We start from the raw sequence: 12,015 nt of genomic DNA on the forward strand, positions 1-12,015 counted from the left end.
ATACCTAAAAAGGAGCAGAGCTGGACTTAAGATCTAAAGCCTGCATTCTTTCCATTGTATCATAGAACCTAAATAGCAGGCTCCCTGTGGTTTTTCTCACTTTCACTTTAGCTTAGAGTAAGATTGAAGACTCCTTTCCCCAGAAATGTCCAAACAAGGGCAACAGATTCCTTAGTTTGATGCTCTCCTACATTACATGTGGTTGTTTAGCCAAAGCTGTTGTGAAAAAGTTGATGGGAAGAAAAGGGCATGTTAGGAAACTGATGCCCAGAGTCCCAGAATGAACTTAGTTTTAGTTCAAGTTGACTTCTTTACACAGCTTAGGCTGGCAAGTAACAAAACCTCTTCATTGACAGAGAGGAAGATGCGTCGTCTTGCCAGGAACAATTGGATGAATTCAGGAAGCTGGTTAGGACCTTCCAGAAATGGCTGAAGGAAACTGAAGGGAATATTCCACCTACAGAGACTTTCACGAGTACTAAAGAGCTGGAAAAGCAGATTGAACACCTGAAGGTAGGTGAACAAAAAGATCTCCAGGAATCAGGTTAGATAGCAGTTTAGAAGTACGTATGGACTCATTTCCAGCTGTAGTGGGAAAGTGGTGTGAGAAATCCAAGTTATCCATCTGCATCAGAACAGAAATTCCCACCTGCCCCTACCCCCTACTCAAGCACTAAACACCAAAAATCTCCTATTTAAAAACCAAAATAAAAAAACCTTGGAATAATACCTATGAAGTTTCAGCTGTTTCTTGGATACCTCTCATGCTATGATGGGTCATAAAAAAGACATTTGTAAAAGTCCAGTCCTTAAGAAGCTTAAATTCTCATTGTACGTTTGAGAATTAGACATTTATATGGAGCAAGTGACAAGATACGTGATCAGAAAATCAAGGAGATAAGATCTAGTCTTACAACTAATAAAGGAAAAGTTGTAATCAGATGGTTGGAAGGTAGCTTCAAGACTAGGACACCTTATTTCCCATCCCCTGCAGAATCCCTCTGTACTGTTTTTGATTAGCCTCTGCTTGTACCTCTGACACATTCTTCTTTTTATTGAAACCAGCCTCCAACTAACTCTCATGCATTTTTCATTGTCTTAGTAAAGCAGGATTTATCTTGAACAGATAAAAGGAAAGAGTTTGATTGCTTTCACAGAGTTTGTCCCAGGAGCATTTGCTGTAGGGAATTCTGTAGGGCATAGGTTCCCAGTTTCTTGGTTCACAATACCCTTAATGTTTCAAGAAATTTTTTGTGGCAACACAAGGTCAAAAACAAAAATTAAAAACCTCACTTGCTAAATGGTCAGATCCAAACAACTTAATAGTAGTTGTTCACATGGTGTCCAACAGATGTCACTGTATTTCCCTCAGAATTTTAAAATATTCTGTCAGTACATAGTTTGTGACCATTTGGAGTTGAGAGTGATTATTAAAGTTAAGACAAGCTGTGACTTGATAAGGTTTAGTCTGAAGTTAGGCAGCATGAGCTTGCTCCATGTCCATGGCTCTGTGTCTTTCTCTGCTGCTGCCCTACAGCTTCAAATCAAAAGCAAACTAAGTAGATTGCAGGGAACTTTAGTGTGGAGGAAGGGATTTAAGGCTAGGATGGTGTCCCAGTTTTGAAAGGAGTTAAATCTTATTGCTGTGGCAGTCAGTCCACATCTAGAGACAATATCTAGCTCCGCATTATACTCTCCAATGACCATTTCCTTTTTATTCTTTACATGCATGCTCTTCCCTGTGTCTACCTGTCAAACTCTTAACTCAAAGCTTTCCTTCCTCTTGCCAGAGTTTAGTGAATCTCCTCTTGTGCTCTCAGAGTTTATTGACTGTCCATATTTCTGTAATAGAATTTATCACATTATAATGCAATTGATAATCTGAGCTCTTGGTTTTAAGAACTGTGTCATTATCTCACTGTGTATCTGCAGTGTTTAGCATGCTGCCTGGCCTATAGTAAATGCTCAATAAATATTTGATGAGTGAGTGAGTGAATGAATGAATGAGAAGTTCCTTAATATTCCAGGATATCATTCTTTCACACAGTGGCTGGCTAAACTAAGATCTTGAAATAGCTGAATATGTGAGGATGGTGTCTTAATTCTTATGAAAACTTTAGGGAGTATATGTAGAACACATGTCCCTACTTATGAGGAGAAAGTTCCCGGACGTTACCTTTAGCTGTTTGTTCTTTAAACAGGGTCTCCTAGATGACTGGGCAAGTAAGGGAACTTTGGTAGAAGAAATCAATTGCAAAGGCACTTCTTTAGAAAATCTCATCATGGAGATCACAGCACCTGATTCCCAAACCAAAACAGGTGAGTTCAAGCTCTTAAAAATGTAGTTTATTCACTTTGCTTTGGCCTTTGGTAATAATCTCTTCTTTAATAAAATTTAGAAACAAGGTTGGATGTGAGAACAAAGGTGGAGAGTCCATGAAGTAGTCTTTCCCCCTCAATCTGATCTATTCTCCATTTGCTATATAACATTGCTCCATTTTGCAAAAATTCTTCCCATGATGGGAAAAAGTAAAGAGACTAGTCAGCCCACTTAGAACTTTCAGACAGAAGGATTAAAATGGGATTTTCTCACTTGAAGATTTTCTCTTTTATATGTGGGAATGGGATGGCTATGCACATCTTTAAATTGGGGTTAGCTCTGGATGGTATAAGCATAAGCTTTCTTGGGAGAGGCTAGATATTTAGGAGTCAGTATTGGTACACTAGGCACTGGCACATTTCTTGGAAGTGGATATACAGATTGTACCCCGATACATGAATAATCTCTGGCTGCAAATTCAGTCTTTTAAACAAATCTGTTATGAGCTCAGTGACTTAGTGGTTGTTGATTGGTATCTCAAAGGTTTTATTACCAGACTATGTTACTGTACCTTTACAGTCACTTAAATAGTATGGGAAATTTTACTTTTTTTTTCCTCCTGAGAATGACTACTTTTCTGTTGTATCCTAAAGTTTAAAGATGTCTTAGGACTAACTAGAAGTTCAAATTAAATTGGGTTCAATATTGAATTATTAAAAATATTGACAACATTTCAGGGAATTGGTGATTTTTTTTTAATATTCTAACACATAAACCTCTAAATTTAGTGACTTGGTATGTGACTATATCAGGAATATCTATAAAGAGCCAGATAGAATATATTTTAGGCTTGTGGGCCATATGATCTCTGTCACATCTACATGTCTCTGCCATTGTAGCACTAAAGCAAGCATAGACAATATATAGGTGTATGGGTGTGGCTGTGTTTCTGTAAAGCTCTATGTGCAGAAACAGGCAGAAGGTCAGATTTAGCTGGTAGGCTATAGTTTTCTAACTCCTGGACTAGATCACTGGTTTTTCAAACTTTTTCAAGCACTAGAATCTTTTTTTCTTTAATTTAAATATCATATAGAACTCTACTATATAAAACAAAAACAATATTTTGTTGCCATAAGTTTCCCTTATAAGTAACTTACGGTATTCATCTGTTATGAAATCCATTAATGAGAATATTGGGACTATCTTTGTGAATATAAAAACTTGAAAATAGATTATTGGATGACAGCTTTATCATCTGATTTATTTTTAAATTTTTTTCAGTTGCATTGTATCCAGAAAATATGGTTCACATAGATAAGCAGTTGTAAATGATGACAAGTGTTTTTAAAAGTTCACTTTATAATCTCAGAGTACTCTTCAATTAAACTGATCTGGAAGCTTGAAAGTGAAGTAGTAAGACATTCTTTTTCAAAGTTAAATTGCTAAAAATAATCAGTGAGCACTCTCATTTTTCTCTTAAACATAGAAAACACTTAAAACTGGTAATGAGGACAGAAGCGGTCTCTAACCTGACATAACCATGACCTGCAGTATTAAGAATGCTTTTATTACACAGTTGTACCCTAATGTGTGTCTGTTCTGAGAAGACTTACCTCCACCTTTTTTGACATTTTATTTAATGTAGTACGCATGTGCTGTAGATGTTTTTCTTTGGACGTGAGTGGAAATTTGTAGGTTTGAATACTGTAAAGTGCTAGTGAAGAGCTACAGCCTTCCAATCAGCGACACTCACGAAGAACCTTAAGTGTGTGCATAGAGATGCAGGAGCTTCTTTATTCTCCCCACAAAAAGCAGCATACAATTGACCCTTAGTATGCATGAGGTCCTTATCTGCGATTGCACCAACTGCAAATTGAAAATATTTTTTAAAAATATTATGCTGTTGCCCTGGCTGGTGTGGCTCAGTTGGTTGGGGGTCATCCTCTGCACTGAAAAGTTGTTGGTTCAATTCCTGGTCAAGGCACATGCTGTTCGTTGCTGGCTCCATCCCTAATAGGGGATGTGCAGGAGGCAGCAGATTGATGTTTCAGTCTCACATCGATGTTTCTTCTTCTCCCTTCCTTTCTCTCTAAAAATCAATAAAAAAAATCTAAAGAAAAATTTTCTTAAAAAAAAATATTAGATTGTTGGTGACATGTGCTATGCAGTTAGACCAAGGATGGTTGCATTGTACTGAATATGGACAGACTTTCTTTTCTTGCCATTATTCCCTAAACAGTACAGTATAACAACTATTTGCACAGCATTTACATTGTATTAGGTGTTATAAGTAACCTAGAGGTGATTTTAAGTACACAGGAGAATGTAGGTTATATGCATATACTCTGCCATTTTATATAAGGAACTTGAGCATCCTTGGGTTTTGGGGTCCGTGGGGATCCTAGAACCAATACCTTGTAGATAGATACTGAGGGACACCTGTAAATTGGTTGTATCTAGTGGGTTAAGATGTGGTTGAACATAACTGAATATGCATATTTTATTGACATTTCTAAGTAGTTAGAAATATATTCTGAATATTAAGTTCAAACTGAACATTTAGAGTCCCTAAAGAGCGCCTCCTTAGGTGCTTTGAAAATCACTAGCCTGAGTACTCTCAAAGTTCTTTTCCAACTCTGAAAAATCATGAATATTCTAGTTTCTTACATTTGTGTAGTTCTTTTTGTTTCATAAAGAGCTTTCACGTACATTACCTCACTACCTCTGTCTAGGAACTCCATGGTTGACAGGATAAGCAGTATTATCTTCATATGTCGGGAAAGAATCTGAGGTCTCTCCATGGATTAAAGCTCGCATACCGAGATAGTGACAGTATGGCTAGAACCTTCTCCTAACTATGAGTCCAGTTTCTTTTTGGCTATCACCACACTGCAATGGAATATGATCTTTGTGTTTGATCCATTTTAATTGAAAATACATTAATATTAACATTTAAAAGTTTTATAATCACTATTTTTAATATAACCTTGCACATGACTTTTTCCACAGTGAAATCAGTGCATAGGAGAGTTTTATTCTGTCCTTTTGCTGTAACATTATTTCATGAATATTCTCAGATTTCTGTATAATCTTTATAATTACATGATCTGATTTTTACTTAACTTGGGAAACTCCTCTGAAACACAAGGATTGTAAACTTGAGGAGAATATAGGTGAAATTGTGGTAATTAGAAACAGAACCAAAGGCCCAAAGCAGAGTGCATGGGAATGCTTATGAGCCAAACTTATTGGCACCTAGAATTTCTGTTTTCTGGTGGAGGAAGGGGAGCAGAAAGTTATGAAAGGTAGGGAATCTTCCTTTTGAAACAATATAAGAAAGGCTCATTTTAACGTCTTTATTAAAAGAATGCTGTTTTTTATGTCCTTGATTGTACTATTATTCATTTTTATTATGTTGAAGGACATTGGTATGAAAGTTGAACCTTTTTGGCTTTATTATAAGTCCTCATTCCAAAGTATGTCAAATACTATTCTAACAACTTAATCATTTTACCAGTACTTGCTTCACAAAATTAGGGCAGGGTCCAAAGAATTAAAGTTGAAGATTTAAGAAGAGAATTTGGATTTCCTCCAGAAAGAATTAGGAACTATTACTTCTAAAGAGCTGGCTCACCTCCAGTGATACTTTGTTGCCTGGCAGCTAAAATGATTTGTCTTTTTCCATGAGTATGTTGTCTTGTGCTGTGTTAACTTCCTGATAACCTGAGCTTAAAGTGAGTGCCAAAGAACAAATTCAGTGCCTCTATGTATTCCTAACAGGTTTGTCTTGCCCTGTTTGTCTCTCTGTCCTTCTGCTCAGGTTCCATACTGCCCTCTGTAGGAAGCTCTGTAGGCAGTGTAAACGGATACCACACCTGCAAAGGTGAGAATGCCATTTCAACAGTGCCTCTATGTTGGGTGTTTTAGGACAGTATATGTGTTTGCATTTGTGTATGTTTCCATATATGTGGAAGAACTGCTGCCAGGATGGTTGTAAGGGTTAAAACCTGGGAGAGGCAAATGATGCCTCTTTGTTTGCTAGCTATAGGCTAAACAGGTTGGCAGCCAGTGAAATAAAGGTACTAAGGAAATAAACTGGACCATTATATTAGACCTAAGGAAAGACCTTGAAAATTACTATATGTGAATCATTGAATTATAAAGAAACTACACAGGATAGGTAGTTTAGTCTAGCCCTCAACCTCCCAGGTAGGCGACTTCTCTGTAGATTAGAGAAAAGAGAGAATGCCCCCAAATCCTTACTCTCGTTGTTCCCATGTTTATTTAGCATTTTATTTATACATCTGAGCACATAATGCCAAAATCAGAAAGCAGATTAATAAGAGCTCTTTTGATTTGTATATGTGAACAGGAACTTTTATGTGATTTAGCAGAAAGATAATCTCTAATTCACTAGAAGGAGTAGGAGAGGAACTTAATCCTGATGAGTAATTTAGTAGTTAGGAACAAATGGGATTGCTCAGAGAACTATTCCCAATCTGATTTCTGTTTCTATCATATTAGATCTGACCGAGATTCAATGTGACATGTCAGATGTAAACTTGAAATATGAGAAACTTGGGGGAGTACTTCGGGAACACCAGGAAAACCTTCAGGCTGTCCTCAGCAGAATGCAGGAAGTTCAGAGGGAGGCAAGCTCAGTGCTGCAGTGGCTGGAATCAAAAGAGGAAATCCTAAAAGGCATGGATGCCTCTTCATCTCCAACCAAGACAGAAACAGTGAGAGCCCAAGCTGAATCTAACAAGGTACTGTGTTTACATTAGCTGCATGCCAAACACCAAAGGGACCAGAGACTGTTGTACTAGGGTTCCTGCCTGAGGCCACGGACCTGAGATGAGACATGGCCAACCACCCTGGTCATGATGAGCAGCATGGTTGACTTTGAAATGCTCAATATGCCTAAACTCTCTTAGAGAATTATCTTACCTATGAAATTAGAAATTGTTATAAGTCAGATACAGAAACCAAACCAGGTGTGTTTGCATAGAGAATCGCCTCCCTCAGAAGCATGAGCTGATTGAAAATGGAATCTCATTTTCTATACGATCCTGCAAACCAAGCCATTCTCATCCAAGTACCTTTCCAACTCTTGGAGGGCTCTAAATAGCTGTGATTGTGGTTCATTCTTAAGATTGACATGTTGAACTAAGAAAGATATCAGAAGAAAAAAAACCATATAGGAATTCCTATTAAAAATTTTTACCAAAATTTTTTATATTCCAATTGAGCATAGCATGTGATCTCCAACTACATAAACATTGTCATCATCATGATGATTGTATCTTGACACTTTTAGATTATACAGATTAATAATTCCTTCTTATTGGGTTCTACTAATGTACATAAAAGAAATTCAGATTCTACCATTTAGATTTTCATTTTAAAGTAAAAATTGAAGCAGAAAGATTAAGTATCTTAAAATCACTAAACAAGTCATGAAGAGAATCAGAAGTAGAGCCTATAATTGCCACCCTGTTTTCCAGTCATTTCCTCCACACTCACATCTTTGTTTCCTGTCCAGAAATCTCATGGCATGCATGGTGTTCTTTCTCCTAGGCCTTCCTGGCTGAATTGGAACAGAATTCTCCAAAAATCCAAAAAGTAAAAGAAGCCCTGGCTGGATTACTGATAACATATCCGAACTCACAAGAAGCAGAAAACTGGAAGAAAATGCAGGAAGAGCTCAGTAAGTTATCACAGGGATGTTACAGAGTCACCTGTCTAAATTGCTTGTCTTCAAAGCAAATACAGAATTTCAGCACACTGTATAGAACAGGAATTTTTAGTTAATTTTCATAAGCAAACAAGAGGCCCAGATCATGTTAGAGAGTGAGCTTGATTAGGGAAAAATTTTAGAGATTCCACTCAAAGTGGCAGAAGTTTGGCTTTCTTGGGCAAGGCAAAGTGACAGTCTATTGTGATCAAGAACTAAAGAGAGTATTGATGATAAAAATGAAAAATGGGAAATAATCTAAATAGTCAATGAAAGGATTAGATACATTATCCTGTGTTTACAATATTGAACTATAAATTATGTCAATGAATATTTATTGATACAAAAAAACTTATTGTCATCAAAGATGTTTATAATATAGAAAGTTTAAAAATAGGCTATAAAATAATATCTATATAAGATATTTTATGTGTGTGTATGTAGTTCAATTTTATCACATGTCTAGTTTCCTATAACCACCAACACAATCAAGAGACAAAACTGTTTGTTATTTTAGTTAAAATTAAATGTAAGTTATTTTTAACTTTTAAAATTATTTAAATAATGCTCCAGGGGTCATTTCCTGTAGTTTATTAGGAACATAATTTAGGGACCAGGCCTATGGGTGACGAGAGTAAATGGGAATACATTTTCCCATTTCCTCTCTACAGATTCCCGATGGGAAAGGGCCACGGAGGTGACGATGGCTCGGCAGAGGCAGCTGGAGGAGTCTGCAAGTCATCTGGCCTGCTTCCAGGCCACAGAATCCCAGCTCCGGCCCTGGCTGATGGAGAAAGAACTGATGATGGGAGTGCTGGGGCCTCTGTCTATTGACCCCAACATGCTGAATGCACAAAAGCAACAGGTTCAGGTGAGCCACATCGCTGAATGCTTTAGAGCAAAGAAGGTGGGGTCATAGGAACCTGGGTTTGAGTGCTGCTGTCAGCAAGTAGATTTCATATGACCCTGGTCAAATCATTTAGCCTCTCAGAGTCTCATTTCCTCAGTTTAAGTGAGATATTTCTAATGTCTTTATCACGGTGCATGTCAAATAGTAAATATTCAATAACTGTATTATTAATATCACTAACAGGCCATAAGATGAGTGAATGTGTGAATGGGAACTTCTGACTAAATTGTAGAATCATATTTTACTCATAACCCCCAGTGGTAGTCAGTAGTTATCCACATTACTTAATGCAATATCTTACATCACCTGGCTTTACTTAAAGATTTTCTGCTTATCAAATCTCAAAAAAAACTGACTTAAGTGCCAAGCATCATAGGACTTTAGGTGAGTAGCCCTATTTGGTGGTGTTCAATGGTTAGAGCGTTGGCCTGCACACTGCAGGGTCTCGGGTGCGATTCCCACTTAAAGGGTTGCAGGTTCAATCCCTGTCCCAGTCAGGGTGCATGCAGGAGTCAACCAATCAATGTGTCTCTCACATCTATGTCTGTCTTCCTCTCTCTCTCCCCCTCTCTCCTTCGCTCCCTCCTTCCCTTCACTCTCTCTAAAAACAAATGGAAAAAATATCTTTTGGTGAGGATTAACCAAAAAAAAGAACTTTAGGTGGGTCAAATTATGGCATTACCAATGAATTTCTGCCTAGAATCTTTCTTTGTTCTACATTCCCCCCAAAACTTGTTTCATTTCTTCTCACCATCCACCTAGCTCCCTAAGTTAAGACCTAAAAGTAGTTTTTGAAGGAACCCTTTCTTTTAGCCCCTGCATCCAATTATCAAGTCCTATTTATTACACTTACAAATATTTTTCTAATCTACTGGTTTTTAAACTTTTAAGTCTCAGAACCCTGTTACACTCAAAAATTATTGGGAATTCCAAAGAGTTTATGTTTAGATATCTATTGGTAATCTGTTGATATTTATTAATCTCAGGCCTATATCATGCAACAGCCTCATACAGGGCTTCTTTGTCTAGTCTCTCCTCTACAGTACAGTTTTCAAATTATCTCCTTGAATCATGTATCTGAATATATTAAAATACTTCGGTGGCTCTTGGCTGCCTGTTGAACAAAGTCCAAATACCTGCTCAATGTGGTATATAAGGCTTTTCACAGTCTGCTCCCAGTTTGTCTTGCCAGCCTCATTTTTGGCTCTTCCCCTATACACCCAAGTTTCTACCCACACCAGATAACATGTTCTTTCCTGAACATGCCACATTCACACAGCCCTGTGCCTTTGCTGATCATAGGGCATCCCCTGAACCAGCCTTACTCTCTGCTCACTCCAAGAACTGCATATTCTTTATTGTGTCATCTGTGAAGCCTTGCCTGATTTCCCTCTTCTACTCTTTTCATCCCACACAGAATTAATTGCCTTTACTCCTTGCTTTCACAGTTCCATGTTCACATCAGTGTCTTATCATTTTTACTTTTGTTATATTCTACTTTTGCACATTGTTTACACATCTGTTATTCCCTGAGGTTGTGTCTTACTTACTTTTATACAGTGTAAGTGCTGAGTACTTTCCATAAATTTTGTTAATCCTTGCAACAGCAAATTAAGTACTTCACTTCCATTTTACAGAAGAGGAAGCTGAGATTTGGAGAACTTTTTAAAAGTTCCCTAAGTTTATGCACCTAGTGAGTGATGGAGGCAGGATGAACCTAGGCAGTCTGACTCCAGACCCTGTAATCCTAACTTCTTTGATGAGTGAAGCGTGGGTAGAAAAGAATGAAAAGGCACGCTACTTACTTTAAAGAAGCTCATTATCTGATTGTGCTGTATTATAATGTACAAGAAACTAAGAAAAACAGCGGTATTGGGAGTTGAAACGGCAAGCCCAGCCAGTCATATAGCTGGCTCTGGGATCCAGGGTTCCCAACTCAGAGGCCTGGGTTTTGCCTGGCAAAGCTGATGAGTGCCAGTCCAGAAAGCAAACTGGTTTCCCAGCTAAGGCTGACCTTAGTAACTGATATTGAAACAGAATAGGACAAAGAAAGAAAAGAAATTAAATAGACAATCAATGATCCTTTTAAAACAAGTATTTATTAAGCAGTTGTTATAAATAATACTGTTTTTCCTATTAACCTGGTGCTTGGAGTTTTCTGGTTTATTTTCAGAACAAGTTGGCACTACTTGGCACACTCCAAAGTCAGTTTTTGTTTTGACACTGATTTTAGATCTGTCTTTTCTCTGTAAACATCCTTGTGTCATTTCTATTCCAGTTTATGCTAAAGGAGTTTGAAACACGCAGGCAACAGCATGAGCAGCTGAACGAGGCGGCTCAGGGCATCCTAACAGGCCCTGGAGATGTCTCCCCATCTACCAGCCAAGTACAGAAAGAGCTCCAGAGCATCAACCAGAAGTGGATTGAACTGACTGACAAACTCAATTCCCGTTCCAGCCAAATTGACCAAGCTATTGTCAAAAGCACTCAGTACCAGAAACTGCTCCAGGACTTATCAGAGAAGGTGAAGGCAGTTGGACAGCGACTGAGTGGCCAGTCAGCCATCAGCACCCAACCTGAGGCTGTGAAACAGCAATTGGAGGAAACCAGTGAGATTCGATCTGACCTGGAGCAATTAGACTATGAGATTAAAGAGGCGCAGACACTCTGCAGTGAACTCTCAGTGCTCATTGGTGAGCAGTATCTCAAGGATGAGCTGAAGAAGCGTTTGGAGACAGTTGCCCTGCCTCTCCAAGGTTTAGAAGACCTTGCAGGTGAGTTGGGTTGAGGAACACACTGCTGCCATTATTAGTGGCAAAGCCAAAAGAAGGAGTGGATTAGTGGTAGTCCTAAGACTCTAGGATGACCCTGAAGTAGCCTTTGGACTCAGAATAGTGTTAACCTATCCCTTTGTCCAGCTACAGTGAGAACTGTCATGGCCATTACACGTTGATTGGCCACTAGCAATATGTGAAGTGTACATAGCATAATCCTAGAGATTCATGCTCATAGATGTACTTACAGGTGGAGTTAGACACCTACTTTCACTGA

General features: G+C 38.1%; 1 protein-coding gene across 8 annotated transcripts in view; it reads left to right on the forward strand.

The window, feature by feature from the left end:
- The window catches only part of MACF1 (microtubule actin crosslinking factor 1), a 302,250-nt gene that overhangs the window by 206,537 nt on the left and 83,698 nt on the right, over positions 1–12,015 (forward strand). For all 8 annotated transcript variants that reach the window (XM_087820322.1, XM_087820324.1, XM_087820323.1 and 5 more), the window contains 7 exons: positions 357–513; positions 2,202–2,319; positions 6,141–6,203; positions 6,845–7,086; positions 7,898–8,027; positions 8,726–8,925; positions 11,243–11,738. In XM_087820322.1, the coding sequence (XP_087676448.1) occupies positions 357–513; positions 2,202–2,319; positions 6,141–6,203; positions 6,845–7,086; positions 7,898–8,027; positions 8,726–8,925; positions 11,243–11,738 (1,406 nt within the window). The remainder of the gene's footprint in view (positions 1–356; positions 514–2,201; positions 2,320–6,140; positions 6,204–6,844; positions 7,087–7,897; positions 8,028–8,725; positions 8,926–11,242; positions 11,739–12,015) is intronic.

This window comes from Miniopterus natalensis, chromosome 9 (assembly GCF_054644295.1).
Source record: "Miniopterus natalensis isolate mMinNat1 chromosome 9, mMinNat1.hap1, whole genome shotgun sequence".
NCBI classification, from domain to species: Eukaryota; Metazoa; Chordata; class Mammalia; order Chiroptera; family Miniopteridae; genus Miniopterus; species Miniopterus natalensis.